We start from the raw sequence: 27488 nt of genomic DNA, 5'->3' as shown, positions 1-27488 counted from the left end.
TTGACCCTGGTACACTGTTAGTGGGGACATGAATGGGTATAGCCACTATGGAAAACATTATGGAGGTTCCTCAAATTTTTAGAACATAAGATCCAGCAGTCCCACTCCTGGATACATATCCAAAAGAAATGGAAACAGGATTTTGAAGAGATACCTGCACTCCCATGCTCCCTGCAGCATTATTCACAATAGCCAAGATACAGAAACAATCTAAGTGTACATTCATAGATGAATGGATAAAGAAAAAACAAATATATATATATCACATTCACAATGAAATATTATCCAGCCATAAAAAAGAAGGAAATCTGGCCATTTACAACAACGTGGATGAACTTGAAGGGCATTATGCTAAGTGAAATAAGTCAGACACAGAAAGACAAGTACTGTGTGATCTCACTTATATGTTTTATCTAAAAAAGTTGAACTCATAAAACCAGAGAGTAAAATGGTGGTTGCCAGGGGCTGGGGGTTGGGGGGAATGGAGAGCTGTTGGCCAAAGGGTACAAATTTTCAGGTATAAGATGAATAAATTCTGCAGATCTAATTTAAAACATGGTGATTACAGTTAATAATAATTTATTGTATACTTGAAATTTGCTAAGAAAGTAGATCTTAACTGTTCTCATCATAAAAAAGGTAACTATGTAAGATGATAGATGTATTAATTAACTTGATTGTGATAATCACTTCACAATACATATGCATATTAAATCATCATATCGTATCATTGTACACCTTTTAAAAAATCACATTGTACAACCTAAATATATACATTTTTTGTGAATCATACCGCAACAAAGCTGGAAAAAAATAGAATGAAAAAAGTAGCATGGTCATTTCAACTGACGCAGAAAGAGTATTTGACAATATCCAACACCCTTTCATCATCATAATAATAAGGAAAACTCTCAACAAAATTGAAATAGAGGGTATTTTCTTAATTGGATAAAGGAAATCTATGAAAGATCATCTACGAAAAACCAACAGCTAAAATCATACTCAATGGTGAAAGACAGAAAGTTTTCCTCCAAAGATCAGGAACAAGATAAGCATGTCCACTCTCCCACTTCTATTCAACATCATACTTGCAGTTATATTGATGGAAATTAGGCAAGATAAAGAAATAAAAGGCAACCAGATTGGATACGAAGAAGTAAAACTATCTTTACTCACAGATGACATGATCCTATGTATGGAAAATCCGAAAGATTCCACACGAAATAGTGTTAGACTTAACAAATGAATTCGGAAAAGTTGCAGGATACAAGGTCAACATACAATAATCAGTAGTATATTTATATACTAGTAATGAACAAAAAGGAAATTAAGAAAATTTCATTTACAATAGCATCAAATGCTTATGAATAAATTTAAACAAGAGGTGCAAGACTAGTATACTGACTATTACAAAACACTGCGGCAAGAGATTAAAGAGGACCTAGACAAGTGGGAAAGCATCCTGTGTTCACAGATTAGAAGATTATATTGTTAAGGGGCCAGCCCAGTGGCACAGTGGTTAAGTTCTCACGTTCCGCTTTGGCGGCCCGGGGTTCGCCAGTTTGGATCCCGGGTGCGGACATGGCGCAGCTTGGCCAGCCATGCTGTGGCAGGTGTCCCAAGTATAAAGTAGAGGAGGATTGGTGGCAGATGTTAGCTCAGGGCTTATCTTCCTCAAAACAAAAAAAAATAAAACAACACTATATTGTTAAGATGTAACAGTACCCAAAGCAATCTACAGATTCATTATAATGCGTATTAAAATCTCAACAGCCCTTTTAGCAGAAATGGAAAAGGTGAACCACAAAATTTATATGGAATGGTAAGAGACCTAGGATAGCCAAAACAATCTTGATAAAAGAAAAACTAAATTGGAAGACGCACACTTCTGAATTTCAAAATTACCAAGCTACAGTAATCAAACTGTGTGGTACTGGCAAAGGATAGATATGTATATCAATGTAAGACAACTATGAGTAATGGTTAATTGACCTTTGACAAGGATTCCAAGAAAATTAAATTGGAAAAGAAGACTCTTTTCCACAGGTGATGTTGAGAAACTGCTATCTACATGTAAAAGAATAAAGTTAGACTCTTATCTTACAACATGACAAAAATTAGCTTAAAATGGATCAAAAACCTAAACATAATAGCTAAAACTATTTTTTTAAATCTTTGAAAAAACATGGGGGTAAATCTTCATGACTTTGGATTTGGCAAATATATGGCACCAAAACACAAGCAATAAAAAAATAGATAGGGGCCGGCTCCGTGGCCAAGCGGTTAAGTTCATGCACTCTGCTGCAGCGGCCCAGGGTTCAGATCCTGGGCGTGGACATGGCACTGCTCGTCAGGCCACATTGAGGTGGCGTCCCACATCCCACAACTAGAAGGACCTGCAACTAAGATATACAACTCTGTACCGGGGCGGGGGGTGGGGGGGGGTGGGGGGGGTGGTTGGGAAATAAAGCAGAAAAAAAAAAAAAGATTGGCAACAGTTGTTAGCCCAGGTGCCAATCTTTAAAAAAAAAAAAATAGATAAATTGGATGTGATTAAAATTAAAAACCTTTGTGCATGAAAGGGCATTATCAAGAAAGTAAAGACACAACATATAGAATGGGATAAAATATCATATATCTAATAAAGGGCTTGTATATAGAATATATAAAGAACTTTTGCAACTTAAGAACAAAGAACAAACAACTCAATTGAAAAATAGGCAAAGTTGGGGCTGGCCCTGTGGCTGAGTGGTTAAGTTTGCGCACTCTGCTGCAGGTGGCCCAGTGTTTCGTTGGTTCGAATCCTGGGCGCAGACATGGCACTGCTCATCAAACCACGCTGAGGCAGTGTCCCACATGCCACAACTAGAAGGACCCACAACGAAGAATATACAACTATGTACCAGGGGGCTTTGGGGAGAAAAAGGAAAAAAATTAAATCTTTAAAAAAAATAGGCAAAGAACTTTGATAGGTATTTCTCCAAAGAAGTTGTATAAATGTCTAAAAAAACACATGAAAAGATGCTCAATGTCATTGTCATTAGGGAAATACAAACCAAAGCCACAATGGGATACCACTTCATACCCACTAGGATGAGAATAATGTTTTTAAAAAAATAAAAGGAAAATAAGAAGTATTGGTGAGGATCTGGAGCAACTGGAATCCTGATGGGAATGTCAAATAGCTCGGGTACTGTGGAATCAGTCTGGTAGTTTCTCAAATGGTTAAGCACAGAGTTTCCATATGACTCTGTAATTCCACTCCAAGATATATAACCAAGAAAATTGACAACAGATACTTTTACATGAATGTTCATAGAAAAATTATTCAGATTACCTAAAAAGTGGAAACAACCCAGGTGTCCATCAACTGATGAATGGATAAACAAAATGTGGTATGTCCATACAATGGAATATCATTCATTCATAAAAATAAAGTACTGATACATGCTAAGACAGGGAAAAACTTTAAAAACATTATATAAGTGAAAGAAGGAAGACATAAAAAGCCATATATTGTATGATTCCATTTATATGAATTGTCCAGAAGAAGCAAATCCATAGAGACAAAAGTCATACTAGTGGGTTCTAGGGGCTGGGAAATGCCGAGGGGCTGTCCTATACTCTCTGACTGCTACTACTGGATATCAGTAGCACTCCTCCACTAGCCATGACAATCAAAAACTAAGCATGGCCAACATCCTCTAAGTGGCAAAATTAAGGTGTGACCACTTATATACATGAAGAAGTGGAAATAAATAAAAATTTGCAAATATGTGCGTATAAAGCATATACATATATAGTACACAGATATCATTTTTTATGATAAAAAAACTACAATCTAGGAAAAATATTTAAGAAACACTAAAATCACCCCTTACCCACGGTCCCACCCACTCCATCGCCAACCTCAGATCACCTGCTTTTTCTTCCTGGAAATCAAATCAGTTTTACAAAGGAAAGACTCACTCTTTATTTCCAACTTGCATATTATATCAAGCCCCATAGCCATTGCAATGTTTGAGCTGAGACAGGAAGCCAGCTTATCCGTGAGGCTCATCCGTTCATAGAAGATAGTGATGATTACAAATGGAAAGAAGGCGAGAAAATAGAGGAAACCTCCAATAGAAACAGCCAAAGCAGCTGAAAAGTAAGAAGGAAAATATAGAGTCAGTTTACATAAACTATAAAAGCTTGAAATAGAAATACTCTCATTTAACTACTAAAAGAGCTCTTAAATGTAAGTTCTATAAAAAAAAAAAGGAAAATTATCTGTCTTATTCACCTCACCAGCATCTAGCACAGTGCTCAATACAGAGTAGGTGCTCAATAAATATTTTTGCCTGAATGAATAAATGAATGAATGAAAAGTATGAGGAAGAAACTTTTCTGGAATTTAAACTCCTTCTTATGCAATGATTACAGACATTTAAAGGACTTATTCTTATGTTTATAAAAACTTCCTTTCTCATATTTACTTATGACCACTCAACCTAACAAACTCTAGATGTACACCACCACTAATCACATCATGTGAATATACCTACACTGTTTCCATTTATTTGGGAATTTGGGTAGATGAAAACTGAAAAATTTGCTAGTGGTTTTATATATCTTTCCAGTACTATTTATGATACTTCAAATACTTATTTATGATACTTTATAAAATAATATATTTAAAAAACAGACAATAAAGTCAATGTTATAGAGAAGCACCTGGATCAGGGTGCTATGTATCTGCATTATTTCAGACCAACTCCTTCAATGACCAAAGAAAATCTAGACAAATTATTTTTTAAGTATGTTTTAAAGTATCAGAGAACTACCAGGCAAGGACAATTTATAGGGCCAAAATCAAGATAAGAAGACAGGTTCAGAGAGGTGAGTCTAGAATTTGGTGTTAATTTTCATCTTGAAGTATTTGTAAAATCTCAAGTGTGGTTCAGAGGCTGAGAAATTGAGCAGAGCTTTTGACAGTGTCAAGGGTTTAGGGAGATAAAGTGAGTTTGAGACGTGCTACAGGAAAGAAGCCACGATTAGTTCCTCATGCTTTTACTTAGGGCCCTGAAAGGCTACATCTAAAGGCCAGGTGTACCAAAAATAGATCATCCTTCAATCACCTCAAATCCTTATTGGATTAGGGTTATCTGATGCTTAATCTAGAGATGCTAGTGCCCCTAACCTGACTCACTCACATTTGGAATTCCAAATGAAAATATGGAGTGTCTCCCTCCACCCTGGGATAGGGCTTGAACTCCAATCTCTAGTTCCCGAGCACCATAAGAACAATTATATCTCTGCTTAGCACTTTATTCTCCCGTCTGTTATGTTCTGTTGGTATCTTAGACCCTTACTCTGCTTATATTCAGCTTACAAATGAGCCAAAAATATGAGGATAATCTGTATACAGATTTTTTAGTTCACTTCTAACTTCTAATGATCAATTCCCAAATAAACCATTTGCACTCAGAGTACTATCTCAGGGTGTGCTTCTAGATGAACCAGGCTACAACACTGTACAAGCTATTCTTTCATGGCCAAACCCAGAAGTCCCCATAGTGAGAGAAAATAAGATGCCTCTTAGTAAGTGACAGAATGAGCAGTTAAAAGAAAAAAGACTCAGGACTTCTCATTCTGGACAAGATGAATAGATACATTCCACCCTATTCTTATCACTAATTAAAACTAATAAACCTGGAAAAATACATCAGTTAAGCTATCAGAAGACACTAAAAGATGGAGAAAAGAAGTCAGGCTGGCTAAGAAACTTGAGACTCAAGGAACAACTAGGTGGTAGGCTCCCTGCTGCTGTTGTTTGTTTTTAATGGTAAAAGGCTGGAAATATAATATCAGGAATAAGACAAAGCCCATTGTCATAACTTCTACTCAATTAGGTATTAAAAGTTCTAGTCAGTATAGTAATGCAGAGCAAAACCAATGTTATGAGGACTCAAACGGATCATTTTAAAATGTACTATTTAAATATGATATTACTATAAATGTAGAAAACAAAAAATTCTAAAGATATTAGAATTAACAAGTGTAACAAAGTGAATGATATAAAATAAATACTTAGAAATAAACTTAAATACATATATACCTTTTCTCCCCTGCTCACCTCCACACATAGATTCTCCTATTTAATATTTTGCATTAGTGTGGTACATTTGTTAGAATCAAATAACCAATATTGAAACACTATTATTAACTAAAGTCTATAGTTTACATTAGGGTTTATCTTTTGTGTTGCACAGTTCGATGGATTTTGGCAAATATAAAATGTCATGTATTCACTATTACAGTATCACACAGAATAGTTTCACCACCCTAAAAATGCCCTGTGCTCCACCTATTCATAGCCCTCCCCCAGAACCCTTGGAAACCACTGATGTTTTTACTGTCTCTACAGTTTCGCCTTTTCCAGAAAGTCATATAGCTGGTATCATAAAATATATACCCTTTTTGGACTGGCTTCGATCACTTAGCGATATGTATTTAAGACCCCTATATTCCAGTACTCAAAACAGTACGGTACTGATGTATGAACAAATATGTAGGTCAATGGAACAGAATTAAGAGTCCAGAAATAAATCCGTACACCTATGGTCAATAGATTTTGACATGGGCACCAAGACAATTCGATGAGGGAAAGAATAGTCTTTTCAACAAATGGTGCTGGGACAATTGGATATACACATTCAAAGAGTGAAGCTGAGGGACTGGCCTAGTGGTGTAGTGGCTAAGTTCGTGCACTCCACTTTGGTGGCCTGGGGTTCATGGGTACAGACACTGCTCATCAAGCCACGTGGTGGTGGCATCCCACATACAAAAAATAAAAAGAATTATTGGCACAGATGTTAGCTCAGGGACAATCTTCCTCACCAAAGAAAAAAAAAAGAAAGAATGAAGTTGTACACCTACCTCACACCATATATAAAGATTAATTCAAAATGGATCAAAGACAAAAATTTAAGAATTAAAACTATAAAATTCCTAAAAGAAAACATGCAGTAAATCTTTGTCACCCTGGATTTGACAATGCTTTCTTAGATATGACACCCAAAGCAGAAGCAACAAAAGAAAAACAGAAAAATCTGACTTCATCAATATTAAAAACTTCTGGGCATCAAAGGATACCATCAAGAAAGTGAAAAGACAATCTACAGAACGGGAGAAAATACTTTCAAATCATATATCTGATAAGAGACTTGTATCTAGAATATATAAAGAACTCTTACAATCTAATAATAAAAATATAAATGAATTAAAAAATACCCAATTTAAAAATGGGCAAAGGACTTGCACAGACATTTCTCCAAAGAAGATACACAAATAGCAAACAAGCATATGAAAATATGCTCAAGAACATGAGTCATTAAAAAATGCAATTCAAAACCATAAGATACCACTTCATACCCACCATGATGACTATAATTTAAAGAAAAATTAGAAAATAACAAGTGTTGGCAAAGATATGGAGAAATTGGAACCTTCCTACATTGCTCGTTGGAATGTAAAATGGTGTGGCCACTGTGAAAACTAATTTGGTGGTTCCTCCAAAAGTTAATCACAGAATGACCATACGATTCTTCAATTCCACTCCCATGTATACACTCAGAAGAAGTGAGAATGGATATTCACAGAAATACTGGTACACAAATGTTCACAGCATGGCTACAATTGCCAAAAATTTGGAAACAATACAAATGCTCACCGACAGATGAATAGATTTTTAAAATGTGGTATACTCATACAATGGAATATTATTTAGACATTAAAAAGAAATGAAGTGCTGATGCATGCTAAAGACAAATGAACCTTGAAAACATTATGCTATGTGAAAGAAGGCAGACACAAAAAGTCATATATTGTATTATTCCATTTATATACAATATATAAGTAAATCCATAGAGACAGAAATAGATTAGTGGTTGCCAGGGGCTGGTGGAAGGGGGCAATAAGGAATGACTGTTTAATGGGAACTTTTGAGATTAACGAAAACGTCTTAGATCAAGATAGTGGTGATGGTTTCACAACATTGTGAATGTGCTAAATGCCACTGAAATGTACACTTCAAAATGGTTAATTTTATGTTGTGTGAACTTCACCCAAAAAAAAATCCAAAAAGATGAACAGACCAATTATAAAGTGGACAAAAGAAATGAACGAATATTTCACTAGAGAAGAGACACGAATAGCAAATAAGCACATGAAAAGGTGCTTGACATTACCAGCTGTTAGGAAAATTTAAATCCACAACGACAATTACATGTAGTATCCAAAATAATAATATATTTAGGAATAAATTTAACACTGTACACTGAAAGATACAAAATATCTCTGGAAGAAATTAAATATCTAAATAGAAAGACACTCCATGTCCACGGAAGAGCCAATATTTTTCAAGATGACAGTTCCTAAAATTGGTCTATAGATTTAATCCAGTCTCTGTCAAAGCCCCAGCAGGATCTTCTGTAGCAACTGACAAGCTGGTCCAAATGTATACAACAATGCACAGAATCTATAACAGTAAAACAATCTTGGATATAACTTACATTCATACAAGCATTAAATATATACATGCCCCATCAAAAAAAAAAAAAACGCCACAATGAGTTATCAGTGCACACTCACTGTAACAGCTATAACAATAATAAAAAAAAAAACAGACAAAAAAACATTGGCCAGAATGTGGAGAAACTGGAATTCTCACTTACTGCTATAGGAAAAAATATAAAATTGTACAGACACTTCAGAAAACATTTTGGGAAGTTCTTTAAAAGTTAAATATAAATTTATTCCTCAACCCAGCAATTCCCTTTCCAAGAGAAATAAAAACATACATTCACACAAAGACTTGTATGTAAATAGTCATAGCCACATTATTCATAATGGTCAAAAAAAACTGAAAACAATCTACATGTCCATCAACTGTTGGATAAATAAAATGTGGTCCATCCATACAAGGAAATATTATCCAGCAATTAATAGGAGGGAAATATTGATACTTTCTAGAACATGAATGGATTTCAAAATCATTACGTTAAGTGAAAGAAGCCAGACTAGATATTTTAAAAGAAGAAAAGACTATATATTTTATGGTCCCATTTACACCAAATGTCTAGAAAAACCAAATTTATATAGAGAGAAAGCAGATAAGGTGTTGTCTTGTATCAGAGAGGTAAGAGTGGGGATTGACTGAAAACAGGCTCAAAGGAAATTTTGAGAGTGATGGAAAATTTCTAAAACGATATTTGGTTATGCTTGCATAAGTTGATAAATTTACTAATGGGTGATTTTATGGTATGAATGTTATACTTCTGTAAAGCTGTAAAAAAAGATGGTCAAAAGATGTTAACAGGCATTCTACAGAGAAAAACACATACGGTTCATATTAACCTAAAAATATGATCAGCATCAACCGTTACCAGGGAATTACAAATTCAAAGTACTATGAGATATCTTTCATGCTTCAAAATATGGTACAAATTTTTAAAATATGAAACAATAGGAACACTTATCTACTGTTAGGAGGATTGTTAAATTGTATAACCACTTTGGAAAGAGTCTGACATAACTGAGTAAGGTAACATGTTCACATACCCTATGAATAAGAAATTCTATGCCCATTTATGTACTCCAGAAAAAATCTTGCACATCTGCACCAACTGACACATACAAGAATGTTCACATCAGTATTATTCATAATAGTAACTAACTAGAAACAACTCAAATATTCAAGTGTAAAACTGAATATTGTACAATAGAATACTATACAGCAGTAAAAATGAAATCACAGTTATCCACAACTACACAGACAAAGCTTAATCATAAGGCTGAGTTGTATAAAAATCATACAGTGCAATTTCACTAATAAAACTAAGCAATACATTACTTAGATATATAAGTGGTAAAGCCACAAAGAAAAGCCAATCAGAATAGTGGTTGTTATCAGAAAGGGGCACATAAAGTGTTCCTCAAGTATTAACAAGTTTCTCTTTTCTCATGTGGTATGTAACCACCTGGGTGAGAATCTGGGCATTTGTTTTATTGTTATTTATATTGTATAATCACACTTGCATTTATGATATACTATTTCACACCATTAAAAAAAACTTAAAGGACTTAAAATCAAGGAAATAGATATGGATAGGCATCTATGGAAAAATAATAGAATGATACCAACTCATACATAGATTATTTCCCAGAGAATATGTGGAGTTATATTATTTAGCCAAAAAGGCAACTAAAACAGGAACCACAAAAAACTTCAGATATATAGGTAGATTGCTGGAGAGATACAGAAGCACTTAGATAACTTACAAAATATAAAATTTTAAATACTTCACCAGTCTTCTGGTATAAAACGTGGAATTGCTACCTGCTGATTGCACTCACTGACATCTTTCTCACATAAACCACAATCTTAATATTTTGGTGAATTTAAGCAAGGCAAAAATTTGCTGTTCCTTCTGCGTGGCATCTTTATTTCTCATTCTCCTTTTCAGTGAGGATGGCTCTTTGGGGTCCTGCCTTTATTTGAGGTGTCCTCTTAAATATTCCACCTTCAGCAGGCTCTGGGCTTATCTTAGCTCCTTGAATGCTGTCAGAGGAAAACTCCAAAATCTCTGGTGTTCAACAGAAAATCCCAAGACAAAAGCTAGCTTTGGCTTTCAATCACCTCTTGCTTAGTTTTTGGACTTTGTGCCACTCAGCAGTGTTTATAAACAGAAGGAATTTTAAAAATATTTAATCAGTATCACAGTTGTTTTGGCCAAGTGAGTCATTCACTGGTATTTGCCTACTTCACAGTGCTCTTCGGCATGTCGCCTTCAGCCTTACTTGGACATGGTAATTCTCTCTACCCATAGTTTTACTGTGCTTCATGTAGGTGAGAGGTATGACGCTCTACTTCATAAGAACGAACCAGTTGAGAGCAGTGTTATTGCAGGAAACAATAAAAATACCTATGAAATGTAAATTTTTTTCACCATCCTCTGTTTTATGGTACTTGTGCCCTAAAGGACTGAGAGAAGGTAATATTCTAATTGTTCCAGATATAAAAGTGAAAAAGTGATGAAAGTTTGTTGTCTGAAAAAGAAAATTTACTTATTTTTTTTAATAAATGTAACAGAAAATGACCACTGGAGAAGTAATTCTACAAAGTCCCTAACTAGGCCCATCTGAATTTCTCTAGTCACACATCCCTCTTGCACATCTGAACCAAGGGCAGGAAAGCAATTCTCATTTGCTTTTCATATATTCGAAATTGTTCCAGTTATGTGAGAAGTGATCCAAAGAGTTCAATGAGTGACTCAATGAATGAAGGAATATTTCCATATGACTGTATTTTAGTTTCTATCCTCTTGTCACATACGATCTTATGTTGGTTTTTATTTTCTTTTCTCATGTATGCTATGCTATATTCATTTTCACCAATCTTTGCCCTTCCTCTCAAATCATTTCACATGCATTTAGTTAGAATGAAACCAGAGGCTCTATATGAGGTGCTCTCTGATAAAATCCCCTTTCAGTCAACTGAAACACTTAGCATCTTCCATGGACGAAGTCTTAGACTCACTTGTATTGAAGAATGTGGTAAGCAGAAAGCCAAAGAATATGGAGGCGATGACAAAACACAGGAAAAAGATGAAGACGAGAGATCGGTCACTGTATGGGAGGACAACTGTAGATACAATCTGACAAAACAATTGGGAAGCCAGTTTAGTTATAGAGGGAGTGGTGCCATAGAAAAACAAGGGAGGTGAAGGAAAACATCCTTAAACACTTAAGTAGCCCTAGCGAAACAACTCACTGCTCAGCGTGACAGAAAGTTAACTAACTCATTTCTCACAGAAGGGCTATCAATCTAGGTCTACGGTTTTGTTTGCTAACAGACTGAGCAGCTTCTGAATTTCCAGGTAGAATCATGAAAAACACATTTATTCTTCTGCAACCCAAAGCCCACTCAGCCCATACCCGCAATTACTTTATCCCCCCTCAAAGTTTAGCTGCAGCATGCTGCATTCACATAAATACTTGCCTTGACAAATAAAACCACGCACAGTAAACAGACGATGATTAAAAACATCAGTAAGTATGTGATGAAATAGGAAGCCCAGAGCATAGCACTACTGAGCCCTATCATGAGCTGGTACTCCTGTGGGAGAGTTAACACAAACCAAATATCGTGAAAAACAATTTTTAGTTTTCAAAATGCATTCACAAATATTATCTAACTCCCCCAAAAACCTAAATAGGTTTTATTATATCATCATTTATATCATGATCCTCATTTTACAAAAAAACTCAAGTCTCAGAGTAATCAAGTGATCTGATCAAACCATCTACCTAGTAAGTGGCAGTGCCATGATTCCAACTCAGAATTCTGAGTCCAGAGATCTCTTCCCCAATAACTTACCCAGTTATGGTTCTAAGACAAGAAACACTTAAATAAAAATTTAAAACAAAAATTAAGATCGCCTTTCTTTTTATTATGTTCTACCTCCAGGAAATATTAGAGGAAGATAAACAAGCTTTAATTCAATGATAGATTAGGGCAAGGGACAAGCAAACCCATGGGCAATTCCATGGGCCAAATCCAGCATGCCTCACATTTTTGTAAATAAAGCTTTACTGGTACAAAGCCATGCTCATTTGTTTCTGTATTGTCTGTGGCCGCTTTCATCCTACAACAGAAGAGGTGATAGTAATGATATGCTTTGCAAAGCCTAAAATATATACTATGTAGTCCTTCACAGGAAAAGTTTGCCAACCCTTAGTCTAAACTAAACCCTTCTAATTTTATAGATCAGAAAGCCAGACCCAGAGAAGGCAAGTTACATCTACAAAGTTACACAGCAGCAGAACTCCCTGTTCTGTGCTCTTTGGGCTCTATCATGCTGGCTTTGCATGTCTCTGAGGCCACTTTACCCTAGTACAGGCACAGACTGGAGACAGACTGGGTTTGAATCCTGGCTCTGTCACTTACCAGACCTGTGACCTTGAGTAAGCTCCTTGACCTCTCTGTGCCTTAGTGTCCTCATCTGTAAACACTAAAATCCGAATAAAAATAATGGGCAAGAAAAAGTTCACAGAATTTTAGTAGTGAGTTTTACGAAATATAATTCACCAAAGCCATTGGTTATAGACACTTTGTATTTCAAGTTTTAACAAAAGCAGATTAAAGTTATAAGATGATCACTTTAATTTCAAAGGCTAATAAAAAGAGTCAAGTTAGTGGTACTAGTTCCCAGAGGCTATTCAAAATAGATGTTTTATACTATAGTATTAAAGTAACATATTTTTAATTATGGTATTTCAATATTAAATTCTGTGACTTTAGTCTCTTCTGTCTAGTACATAGGAAGTGCTTAAAAATGTTTATTGAATAAACAAATAAATGTGAGGGTATTTGATTTGGTTATTTGATAGCTTTCCAATATCCTTACAAATGGATTCAGGTATATTTTATTATGCAAAGGAACAAAATAAGGAAATAAAGTGTTAAATGGAAGACTGGAAAACCATGAAATAACAGATTTACTAAGGATCAGTGACAAAATTGTCCTTTTAAGCAAGTTTCAGTGAAAAATCAAAAAGAGAAATTTCACAGTGAAATTCAGTAACTTACAAATGCCATCAAAAACTCCCAGATAGCAAAACTTGTGTGTGTAGATGTGCAGTGTCCACATGCATACACTCAGAGAGAGAAAGAAAAAGAAAAAGAGAAAGATACATTAAACTGTCACAAGATCTTATCTCTGGGCGAGTGCCCCAGGGATTCATGAGGGAGACGCATGTAATCCTGGTTTTCTTTGTTTTTTTAACATGCATTATTTATGTCTTAGACGTGGATATTTTAAAATAAAATCATTTGGAATTACGTGCCTGTATTTTAAACCAGTGGTGAATTGACACTAACGAAAGCAGCAGCTATGGCAGCAACTAGCCAAGACTCTAGGTAACTCTGCCTTAGATAGGAGGACACAATCTCTACTGCTCTTTCAAATAAAATTTCTATACAACATAAGAAGAGAAATAGAAGCCTTCCCCTTCTGGCCTAGAGGGGAAAATGGGACTGGATATACAGACAATAAAATATTATTCAGCCATAGAAAAGAAGGAAACCTGCCATTTGTGACAACATGAACGAACCTTGAGGGCATCATGCTTAGTAAAATAAGTCAGAGAAAGACAAACATTGTATGATATTAATTAGAAATCTTAAAAAAATCTAAAGAAAAATCTAAATTAAAGCTAAGTGAACTCTAAAAAAAAAAAAAAAGCCAAATTCATAGATAGAGAGAACAGACTGGTGGTTGCCAGAGGCAGAGAGTGGAGGATGGGCAAAATGGGTGAAGGCAGTTAAAAGGTACAAATTTCCAGTTGTAAGATAAATAAGCTGTGAGGATGTAATGTAGGGCATGATGACTATTAATTATTAGTTAACAATACAGTGTTGTATATTTTAAAGTTGCTAAGAGAATAGATCTTAAAAGTTCTCATCACACACAAATTTGTAACTGTGTGGTGATGGATGTTAACTAAACTTATTGTAGTAATCATTTCTCAATGTATACATATATCAAATTATGTTGTACACATAAAACTAATACAGTGTTGTGTATCAATTATATTTCAATTAAAAATAAAAATAAATTTTTTAAAACAAAAGAAAGAAACAAAATGAAAAACTGATTTTCAAGACATAGAAGACCAGGGAATAAAAGACAGTATCCCTTAGAGAAGAGAGAAACAAATGAGAGAAGCCCTACAATCACCTAGCTAGTCACCTAGTTAACTGGAGTGAGAGCCCAGCAATGTCCTCGAGGGGAGAAGACAGTGCTGGGAGTCCAGGGAGAACAAGGTGGTTGGAATGCACAATGCCAGATAACAGAGAAGAGAGAGAATCACAGAGAGAGAGCTCCAGAGATCTTTGGAAGGTGCTCTTAGATTTTTCATCTTAGTCCTTATCAGCACATACGTGTGAGGAATGCTCCAGGGCCATGAAAAGAAGCACTTACAAAGATTGGAGGAACAAATACCTAGAGCTCACATATGGCCAGAAATAGTTCCTGCTCCCACCAGCCAGAGTGTAAAACCACATAATTTATAGGTCATAGGTAGAATCCTTACAAGGATTTTGTGTTAATAGTGGGCCAAATTTAGCCCTAGACCTGGGTTTCGTGACCTCAGCACTAGTGAGAACACACTCAGTGCAAAGCATTGTCCTAAGTACTTCATACACATCAGTATTTCTCACTCTCAGTACTAATTACATTACAGAGTAAATTCTTCATTGTAGGGGCTGTGTTGTGTATTATAGAATATTTCACAGCACCCCTGGCCTCTACCTACTAGGTGCCAGTAGCAACCGTCCCAGGTGTACAAGTGTCACCAGACATTTCCAAATATCCCCTGGGAGCAAATTGAGAACCACTGCCCTAGAATAAAACCACTGTGGTCTCACCTAACAGAAATTAAAAAGCAAGACCCCAAAGGATAACACTGTTTCCAGTTTACTTAACTCAGTCTCAAAATAAAACTGAAAAATATAGGGAAACAGAAATATCCAGGAATACAGAAATAGCGAGGACCCAACAAAGTAAAATCCACAATGTCTGGCATTTGATTAAAAATTATCAGGTGTGATAGACAGTCTCTAAATTGGCCCTGTCATCTCTGCCCTCTGGTGTTCACACTCCTGTGTGATTCCCTTCACCTTGAGTGTGGGTGGGTCATGCAACTTGTTTTAACCAATAGAATGTGGAAAGGGTGATGAATGCCACTTCTGTGATTATGTTACATAGGATCATGGTTCTTGTATCACTCTGAGATTCTCTCCCTTGCTAGGTTTGATGATGCTGTTGACTATTTTAGGAGGTCCATATGGCAAGATGCTGAGGGCAGCATCTGACCACTGACAGAAAGAAACTAAAATACTCAGTCTTACAACCATAAGGAAATAAATTCTACCAACAACTACATGAGCTTAGAAGTGATTCTTCCCCTAGTTGAGACTCAGATGAGACTATGGCCCTGGCTGACACCTTGATTGCAGCCTTGCAGAAAACCCAGCTAAGTCATGCCTGAATTCAACACACAGAAAGTGTGAAACAATAAACATGTGTTGTTATAATCCATTAAGATGCAGTAATATTGTTACACAGCAGTGAATAAAGAATACACGAGGTATGCAAAGAAGGAGAAACAGGATCCACAATGAGGAGAAAAATCAATCAAAATTGACATACAAATGTGCAATCTATAGAACTAGTAGATGAGGACATTAAAACTTGTTACAACTGTATTCCATCTGCTCAGTAAGCTAGAGGACAATGGAACATGTTAAATGGAGACATGAAAGATATAAAAGTATTTGAGACAAAAAAATACACTGGATTGCATTAACATCAGATTAGACACTGCAGAAAAGATTAGTGAACTTGAAGACACAGTAATATAGATGGCCCAAAATGAAACACAAAAGCCTGAAAAAATGAATGAAGCATCAATGAGCTATAGGACAATTTCAGGTAGCCTAATGTAGGTATAATTAGAGTCCCTGAGGGAGTAGAGGAAGACAGAGGACATAAGAAATATGCAAAAAGGCAGGCCAGGTGGTGTAGTGGTTGGGTTTGCATGCTCTACTTTGGCAGCCTGGGGTTTGCTGGTTTGGATCCAAGGCACATTCCTGCACATGGCTCATCAGGCCATGCTGTAGTGGCAACCCACATGCAAGACAGAGGAATACTGGTACAGATGTTATCTCAGTGACAATCTTCCTCAAGCAAAGAGAGGAAGATTGGTAACAGATGTTAGCTCAGGGCCAATCTTCTTCACCAAAAAAAAGAAATATGTAGAGATATAAGAACTGAAATCTTTCAGAATTTTGACCAACTATAAACCCACAAATACAAAAAGTTCCATGAAATCCAAGCACAAGAACATGAAGAAAACCACACCAAGGCATATCATAGTCAAATTCTTGAAAACTAGTAAAAAAGGAAATCTTAAAAGCAACCTCAAAAAAATCACACGTTATGTATAGAGGGGAGGAAAGCCGCATCTTGTTGGAAACATGGAAAGCCACAAGACAATGGATCAGATACACAAGTACTAAAAGAAAAACATTATTACCTTAGAATTCTTAACATAAGTATCTTCCAAAAATGAAAGCAAAATAAAAACCTTGTCAGATATACAAAAGCTGAAAGAACAAAAGTGACAGAAAACAGAACTACAAAAGAAATGTTTAAAAAAGACTTTCAGGCAGAAGGAAAATGATGTAAGATGGATCTAGATCTACAGAAGGAATAAAGAGAAGAGATAATAAGAAGTACATTAGGAAAATATAAAATATTTTTTCCTATTATTCAAATCTCTTTAGAAATATAATTGACTTTTTAAAGGAAAAATGATACCAATATATTGTGAAGAAGTAAAATGTATAATAAAATGGAAAACATGTATACTATAAACCCTAAAGCAACCATGCAAATAACACAACTAAGAGTTATAACTAATAAGACAACAAAGGAAGCTAAAATGAATAAGAAGTACTCAAAGAAAAGTAAGAAAAAAGACAACAGATGGGAGAAATGGAAAACAACTTAAACCCAACCATATCAGCAATCACATTAAATATAAATGGTCTAGAAGATCTCGTCAAGAGGGCAGCACAGGTGGACTGTGAACTCACCTCCTCCCATGAACACAACCAGGTTACAACTATTCTTGGAAAAATTACCCCAGAGATAGAACTGAAAACTGGATAAAAAAGAACCCCCACAACAACGGACAGTCCTGACTGATGTGGAAGAGGCAGAAATTCCTTCTGGAGAGGAAAGAAGCCACCTTCACGAGCAGCAGAGCTTCACAGCCAGGCAGGTGGGAGCAATGCTAAGGTACACAGCCCTCCCTGGAGAAGTGGGGATCTGAGCGGGGACCTGTTACCACTATAAGCATCCTTGAGACTCAGCACAACTGAGAGGAGGGCCCTACTATCTGGCATCACTGGCTATTAACTACAACAGGAAATACCCCCAGAAAAGCTATCAGAAGAAAGCTGGAAAAACCTGGCTCTTAAAGGGCCATGTGCAAATTCACGCACTTCAGAGAACAACCTAAAATCACCAGAAAGAAAGCTGCACAGTCCTTGGGTAAAAAGATTCTCACCTCAGAGGCTCTGGGTGCACCTCAGTGAGAGGTGAGACCTCTCCAGAGACCAAGACTGGTAGCAGCCATTATTATGACCTAGTGCAGGCGTGCTGACACAGACACTGGCAGATGCCATTGAAATTCTTCATCTGGCCTGTCATCCCAGGGGTCGGCCACATCCAATAGAGTGCAGATTTAATACAGTTCAGCCAGGGCAGGCAGCACATCCTAGGGACCAGCCCCACCCAACCACCCAACAGCAAGCCCTCAGACTACTTGTCGGCCTGCATAGACAGGGTGGCTTTATCCTCTACAGGCAGGTAAGTGTGTCTGCCTCTGTGGGGCAGGGCCTGTGTGAAGACCAGGTGAACTGTGGGGGGCATTGGTGGAGAGGTGGAGGCCTCTGCAGTGGGGCAACTGGGTACACTCCAAGGGGTCAGGAAGTGTGCATGGGCCAGGACTGTGTTGACTGTGTGTGGGGACCTGTGAGGGGATGGGGTTTATCAGTGGCAGAAAACCTGTGCTTCACAAACAGCCACAGAGAGGATTGCCCCCACCTTCCAAATCCTGAAACAATTGGGTGCTCCCATGCCTAGGGCCAGCCCCACTCAGCTGCAATCCTAAGAGAGCTGACAACAGCCTTACAGGCCTGAGGCCTACAGCAACTGTAGGCCTCTGAGCCTAGCAACCAGCTACATTGGGTGCCTACTCAATTAACAGCAAAACTGCAAAAGCAGTTTACTATTAGACCTTGTAGCCAACGGTGCTGAGGCTCCCCAAACCTGATTTACAAGCAGCCAGCAAGGGAGGGAAAGCCTGGACTCTCTGGGTGCCTGCAGTGAGAGCAACCTTGCTGCAGCAGAATGATACACGTAGCCCACAAAGAGGTCACTGCTGGAACATTTGGACTAGTGACAAGAGGGAAGCACATCATCAGGCCTCAAAAGGTATCTCTTACATAAGGCCACTTCTCCAAGATCAGGAGACACAGCTGACTGACCTAATAATACATAGATATAAGCACAGAAAAAGAGGCATAATGAGGAGGCAAAGGAATACATTCCAACCAAGGGAACAGGACAAAACCCCAGAAAAAGAACTAAATGAAACAGAAATAAGCAATCTGCCTGACAAAGAGTTCAAACAAAAACTCATAAGGATGCTCAACGATATTGGGAGAAGACTGGATGAACACAGTGAGAATGCCAAAAAACAACTGGAAAATATAAAAGAGAACCAATCAGAAACGAAGAATACAACACTGGAAATGAAAAATTCACTAAAGGGAATCAATAGCAGAGTAGATGATATGGAAGAATGGATCAGTGAGCTGGATGAGAGACTAGAGGAAATCACCCAAGCTGAACAGATAAAAGAAAAAAGGATTAAAAAGAATGAGGACAGTCTAAGGGAAATCTAGGACAATATCAGGCACATTAACATTTGTATGATAGGTGTCCCAGAAGGAGAAGAGAGAGACAAAGGGGCAGAGAATCTATTTGAAGAAATAATAGCTGAAAACTTTCCTAACCTAAGGAGGGAAACAGACATCCAAGTACAGGAAGCACAGAGAGCACCAAACAAGATAAATCTAAAGAGGCCCACACCAAGTCACATTAAAATTAAAATGTCCAAAGTTAAAGATAAAGAGAGAATCCTAAAAGTGGCAAGAGAAAGGCAACAAGCGACATACAAAAGAAAGCCCCTAAGGCTATCGGCAGACTTCTGAGACAAAACCCTACAGGCTAGAAGAGAGTAGCATGACTTATTTAAAGTACTGAAAGGAAAAAACCCACACCAAAGAATACTCTATCCAGCAAGGTTATCATTCAGAATGGAAGGAAAGAGAAAGATTTTACCAGATAAGCAAAAATAAAAGGAGTTTATCACCAAGCAACCAGCCCTACAAGAAATGCTGGAGGGACTTATTCAAGTGGGAAACAGAAGACCATAAATAGGGATAGAAAAATATTTTTTTAAAAAAACAGGCAATAAAATCTCTAGTAAAGGCAAAAATACAGTAAAAGGTAGCAAATCAACCATCTATGAAGATAATATGAATCTTAAAAGACAAAAGTACTAAAATTACCTATTTCAGTGATAAGAGGGTGATGGATAGACACACACAAAATAAGAGATTAGACATGATTAAAAAACATAAAATGTGGGACGAGGGGACTAAAAGAGTAGAGCTTTAGAAAGAAATCAAGCTAAAGAGGATATCAACTCAATATAAATTCTATATACATAGAATATTATACAGGAACTTCATAGTAATCTCAAATCAGAAACCTATAATAAATAGACAAATAAGTAACAGAAAGGAAATCAAACATATTACTAAAGAAAGCCACCAAGCCACAAGGGAAGAGAGCAAGAGAAGAAGAAAAGGACACAGAAGATCTACTAAAACACCCAGAAAAAAGTAATAAAAAGGCAATAAGAACATACTTTTCAATAGCTACTTTAAGTGTCAATGGACTAAATGCTACAATCAAAAGGCATAGGGTAGCTGATTGGATAAAAAAAAAAAAAAAGACCAATATAAATGCTGCATACAAGACCTTCAGACCTAAAGACACTGACAAACTGAACATGAAAGGATGGAAAAAGATACTCCATGCAAAGAGCAAAGAAAAGAAAGTGGGGGTCACAATACTTCTAAAAGACAAAACAGACTTTAAAACAAAAACTGTAACAAGAGATAAAGTAGGGCACCACATAGTGAAAAGGGGACAATCCAACAAGAGGATAAAACACTTATAAATATCTATGCAACCAACACAGGGGCACCTAAATATATAAAGCAATTATTAACAGACATAAAAGGAGAAATAGACGGTAACACAATAATAGTAGGGGACTTTAACACTCCACTTACACCAAGAGATAGATCAGCCAAAAAGAAGAGCAATAAGGAAACACTGGCCTTAAATGACACATTAGACCAGATGGACTTAGTAGATATATAAAGAACATTCCATCCAACAACTGCAAAATACACATTCTTTTCAAATGCACATGGAACATTCTCCAAGATTGATCACATATTAGGCCACAAAACAAGTCTCAATAAATTTAAGAAGCTCAAAATAATACCAAGCATCTTTTCTGACCATAAAAGTATGAAACTAGAAATCAACTACAGGAATAAAATCAGAAAAGCCACAAAAATGTGGACATTAAACAAAATGCTACTGAACAACGATTGGGTCAATGAAGAATTCAAGGGAGAAATAAAAAAATACATGGAGACAAATAAAAATGAAAATGCAACGTGCCAAAATCTATGGGATACAGCAAAAGTGGTTCTAAGGTGGAAGGTTATGGCAATTCAGGCCTACATCAACAAACAAGAAGAATCTCAAATCTAACTTTAGGTGCAATCTAACAGTGCACCTAAAGGAGCTGGAAAAGAAAAACAAACAAAGCCCAAAATCAGTAGAAGGAAGGAAATAATATAAATCAGAGTAGAAATAAACAAAATAGAGACTAAAAAAAGAACAGAAAAAATTAATGAAACCAGGAGCTGATTCTTGAAAAGATAAACAAAATTGACAAACCTTTAGCTAGACTCACCAAGAAAAAAAGAAAGACTCAAATAAATAAACCAGAAATGAAAGAGGAGAAATTGCAACAGACACTTCAGAAATACAAAAGATTATAAGATAATACTATGAAAAGCTATACACCAACAAATTGGATAATCTAGAAGAAATGGATAAATTCTTAGGATCATATCACCTTCCCAAACTGAATCAAGAAGAAGTAGATAATTTTTTTTAACTTTTTATTAAGATTATGATAGTTTACAACCTTGTGAAATTTCAGTTGTACATTATTATTAGTCATGTTGTAGGTGTACCACTTCACCCTTTGTGCCCTTCCCCCACCCCCCTTTCCCCTGGCAACCAGCAATCAGTTCTCTTTGTCTATATGTTTAACTTCCACCTATGAGTGGAGTCATACAGAGTTCATCTTTCTCTATCTGGCTTATTTCACTTAACATAATTCCCTCAAGGTCCATCCATGTTGTTGTAAATGGGACAATTTTATTCTTTTTTATGGCTGAGTAGTATTCCACTGTGATATATACACCATATCTTCTTTATCCAATCATTAGTTGGTGGGCACTTAGGTTGCTTCCACGTCTTGGCTATTGTAAATAACACTGCGATGAACATAGGGGTGCATGGGACTTTTGGAATTGCTGATTTCAAGTTATTTGGATAGATACCCAGTAGTGGGATGGCTTGGAAAAAATAACCAAAACAAAAAGCGACAAATGTTGGAGAGGTTGTGGAGAAAAAGGAACCCTCATACACTGTTGGTGGGAATGCAAACTGGTGCAGCCACTATGGAAAACAGTACGGAGATTTCTCAAAAAATTAAAAATAGAAGTAGATAATTTTAATAGACCAATCACCAGTAAGGAAATCATAACAGTAATCAAAAACCTCCCCAAAAATACAAGTCCAGGAGCAGACGGCTTCCCTGGTGAATTCTACCAAACATTCAAAGAAGACTTAATACCTATCCTTCTCAAACTCTTCCAAAAAATTGAAGAGGAGGGGAGGCTTCCTAACTCATTCTATGAAACCAATATTATCCTGATACCAAAACCAGATAAGGACAACACAAAAAAAGAAAATTACAGGCCAATATCACTGATGAACATCGATGCAAAAATCCTCAACAAAATACTAGCAAATCGAATACAACAATACACTAAAAAGATCATACACCATGATCAAGGGGGATTTATTCCAGGGATGCAGGGATAGTTCAACATCTGCAAATCAACCAACGTGATACACTACATTAACAAAATGAAGAATAAAAATCACATGATCATCTCAATAGAGGCAGAGAAAGCATTGGACAGGACACAGTATCCATTTATGACAAAAACTCTAAACAAAATGTACCCATTTAGAAGGAAAATACCTCAACATAATAAAGGCCATATACAACAACCCACAGCTAATATCAATGCAAAAATCCTCAACAAAATACTAGCAAATCAAATACAACAATAAATTAAAAAGATCATACATCATGATCAAATGGGATTTATTCCAGGGATGCATGGATGGTTCAACATCTGTAAATCAATAAACGTGACACATCACACTAACAAAATGAAGAATAAAAATCACATGATCATCTCAATAGATGCAGAGAATGCATTTGAAAAGACACAGTATCCATTTATGATAAAAACTCTAAATAAAATGGGTATGGAAGGAAAATACCTCAAAATAATAAAGATCATATATGACAAAACCACAGCTAATATCATTCTCAATGGAGAAAAACTGAAAGCTATCCCTCGAAGAACAGGAATCAGAGAAGGATGACCACTTGCATCACTCTTATTTAACATAGTATTGGAAGTCCTAACCAGAGCAATCAGGAAAGAAAAAGAAATAAAAGGGATCCACATTAGAAAAAAAAGTAGAAACTGTCACTCTTTACAGATGACATGATTTTATATATAGAAAACCCTAAAGAATCCACTAAAAAACTTTTAGAAATAATAAATGAATACAGTCAAGTATTTGCAGGATACAAAATTAACAAACAAAAATCAGTTGCACTTCTATGCACTAACAACAAAGTAGCAGAAAGAGAAATTAAGAATACAATCCCATTTACAATTGCAACAAAAAGAATAAAATACCTAGGAATAAACTTAACCAAAGGGGCAAAAGATCTGTACACCAAAAACTATAAAACATTGTTGAAAGGAATTGAAGAAGACACAAAAAAGTGGAAAGATATTCTGTGCTCTTGGATTGGAAGAATTAACATAGTTAAAATGTCCATACTTCCTAAAGCAATCTATAGATTCAATACAATCCCTATCAAAATTCCAACAACATTTTTCACAGAAATAGAACAAAGAATCCCAAAATTTATATGGAACAACAAAAGACCATGAATGGCCAAAGGAATCCTGAGGAACAAGAACTAAGCTGAAGGTATCACACCACCTGATCTCAAAATATACTACAAAGCCACGGTAATCAAAACAGCATGGTACCAGCACAAAAATAGACACACAGATCAATGGAACAGAATTGAGAGCCCAGAAATACACCCACACATCTATGGACAGCTAATTTTCAACAAGGAAGCCAAGAACATACAATGGAGCAAAGAGAGTCTCTTCAATAAATGGTGTTGGGAAAACTGGACAGCCACACGCAAAAGAATGAAAGTAGACCATTCCCTTACACCATGCACAAAAAATCAACTCAAAATGGAGTAAAGATCTGAATGTAAGATATGAAAACATGAAACTTGTAGAAGTAAACATAGGCAGTACGCTCTTTGACATAGGTCTTAGCAGCATTTTTTCTCAAATATCATGTCTGACCGGGCAAGGGAAACAATAGAAAAATAAACAAATGGGACTACATCCAACTAAAAAGCTTCTGCACAGCAAAGGAAACCATCAACAAAGCGAAAAGACAACCTGATAAATTGGAGAAGATATTTGCAAACCATATATCAGATAAGGGGTTAATATCCAAAATATACAAAGAATTCACACATCTCAACAACAAAAAACCCAACAACCCAATTAAAAAATAGGCAAAAGACCTGAACAGACAATTCTCCAAAGAAAATATATGGATGGCCAACAGGCACATGAAAAGATATTCAACATCATTCACTATCAGGGAAATGCAAACCATGACTACAATGAGATATCATCTCACCCTGGTCAGAATGGTTATAATTAACAAGATAGGAAAAAACAAATGTTGGAGAGGATGTGGAGAGAAAGGAACCCTCAAACACTGCTGGTGGGAGTGCAAACTGGTGCAGCCACTATGGAAAAGGGTACAGAGTTTCCTCAGAAAATTAAGAATAGATGCACCATATGATCCAGCTATTCCACTGCTAGGTATTTAGCCAAAGAACTTGAAAACACACATGCATAAAGATACATGCACCCCTATGTTCATCACATCATTACTCACAATAGCCAAGACTTGGAAGCGACCTAGGTGCCCATAAAGGGATGAATGGATAAAGAAGATGTGGTATATATGCACAATGGAATGCTACTCAGCCATAAGAACTGATGAAATCCAGCCATTTGTGATAACATGGATGGACCTTGAGGGTATTTTGTTAAGTGAAATAAGTCAGAGGGAAAAAGTCAAATACTATATGATCTCACTCATAAGTAGAAGATAAAAACAACAATAAACAAACACATAGCAACAAAGATTGGATTAGTGGTTACCAGAGGGGAAAGGGGTAGGGAGGAGGGGAAAAAGGGGGTGATTAGACACATGTGTGTGGCAATGGATTGAATTAGTCTTTGGGTGGTGAACATGATGTAATCTACACAGATTCAAAATACATTATGATCCACACCTGAAAGTTATATAGTGGTATAATCCAATGTTACTGCAATAAAATAAAAAAATAAATAATACATATGTATAAATGCTCTAAAGAGTCAATTAAAAGGCAGCGATTTTTAGATTGGATAAAAGAGCAATACTGAACTATGTGCTGCCCATAAGAAACTCACTTTAACTTTAAAGACGCAAATAGGCTAAAAGTAAAAGGATAGAAAAAGATATACCATCCTAACACTACATAAAAGACAGCTAATCATATTAATATCCAACAACATAATTTTCAGAGAAAAGACTTAGAAGGGATGAAGATAGTAACTTTACAGTGATAATGGGATTAATTTATCAAGAAGGCATAAAATCCTAAAGAGTAGAACACCTAATAACAGAGCTTTAAAATACGTGAAGCAAAAACTGTCAGAACCGAGGAATAGACAGATCCACAAACATATTCAGATATTTCAACACTCCCCTCTCATGACTGACAGAACAAATACAATGAAAATTAGTAAAATATAGGAGATTGAATAACCCTATCAACTAATTTAAGACAGTGAGGTGAAGCCCTGTGAGCTAATTCTGTCCTATACTAAGCCAACCCCAGCAAAGAAGTAGTACCACTTCCCAACCAGACTGTGCAGAGAGTTCGAGAGAGGATAAACCTGGGGAAATAACCCTTTAAATCTTTGTATGAAGTCCTGGACTCACCTCCATTTAGTCCATGTGTGAAACTGACCAGAATCAACACTGAACTGCAGTGTGTAATATGGATCAGGTGTCAGATCATGCTCTGGGTAGAGCATAGTGTAAATGAGGCAGACTAAAACAGCACTCTGAATGGCTTTACAAACTAAATCGGTATTCAAACCACAGCCCACAAAAGAGAACTAGTTGTAAATATAAACAGATTGACTACCTACTAAAATGGAAAATTTTCAAAAGGGACAAGAGATTCATAGCATAATATTAAAAATATCCAGGATACAAGCCAAAATTACTTAGCAAACCAAGACCAGGAAAATCTAAACGCCAAAGGAAAAAAGATAATCCTCAGATGCCAAAATCGAGATGACATATATGTTGAAATTGTGTCATAAGGACTTTAAAGAAGCTATCAAAAAAATGCTCTAACAATCATTAATGAACAGTCCTGAAATAAACAGAAGGCTTATCAAAGAAATTGAAAATATAAAGAAGAACCAAATGATATTTCAGAATGAAAAATATAATAAGCAAAATTTTAGAACTCACTGGCTGGGGTCAACAGAAGAATGGAGGTGACAAGGGAAAAGTTAAGTCAACTTGAAGGCAGATCAATAAAAATTTTCCTATCTGAAGAACAGAGAAAGAATAAATTGAAAAACAAATTAACAAAGCCTCAAGGACCTGTGAGGCAAAAACAAAAGATCTCACAGCTGTCTCATAGAAGTGCCAGCAGGAAAGGAGAGAGAGTGCAGGGCTTAAAAATATATTTGAAGAAACAGTGGCTGAAAACTGTCCAAATATGGCAAAAGACATAAATCTATGGATTCAAGTACCTACGTCAAATTATAATGATGTACACCTGAAATCTATACAATGTGATAAACCAATGTTATCTTAATAAAAAATTAAAATACATTCACACCCAGACATGTCATAATCAAATTTCTAAAAAGTAAAGACAAAGATAATCTTGAAAATAGCCAGACATACGATTTCTAAATAGAAACCAAGGAAGTGACATATTTTAAAGTGCAGAAAGAAAGAATATTTGATCCAGAATTCTACATCCAACAAAAATATACTTCTGGAATTAAAGTAAAATAGAAATAATCTCAGATTAAGAAAAATTTACGATAATCCATCACAGGAGAGAGGACCTAAAGGATTTACTAAAATAAATTCTTCAGACAGAAAGAAAATGATGACAAAAGAAAACCTGGAAGACCAGGACTGAAGAAA

At 36.1% G+C, this 27488-nt stretch overlaps 1 protein-coding gene across 5 annotated transcripts in view; it reads right to left on the bottom strand.

Moving 5' to 3' along the window:
* LOC103568054 (phospholipid-transporting ATPase ABCA3-like) overlaps positions 1-27488 on the bottom strand; it is a 205007-nt gene that overhangs the window by 124871 nt on the left and 52648 nt on the right. For all 5 annotated transcript variants that reach the window (XM_070568434.1, XM_070568435.1, XM_070568438.1 and 2 more), the window contains 3 exons: positions 12044-12160; positions 11582-11699; positions 3970-4143 (listed from right to left, as the gene is read on the bottom strand). In XM_070568434.1, the coding sequence (XP_070424535.1) occupies positions 3970-4143; positions 11582-11699; positions 12044-12160 (409 nt within the window). The remainder of the gene's footprint in view (positions 1-3969; positions 4144-11581; positions 11700-12043; positions 12161-27488) is intronic.

Source organism: Equus przewalskii, chromosome 12 (genome assembly GCF_037783145.1).
Source record: "Equus przewalskii isolate Varuska chromosome 12, EquPr2, whole genome shotgun sequence".
NCBI lineage: Eukaryota > Metazoa > Chordata > Mammalia > Perissodactyla > Equidae > Equus > Equus przewalskii.
Note: the sequence above shows the minus strand (reverse complement) of the source record. Positions and strands in the feature narration are given on the sequence as shown.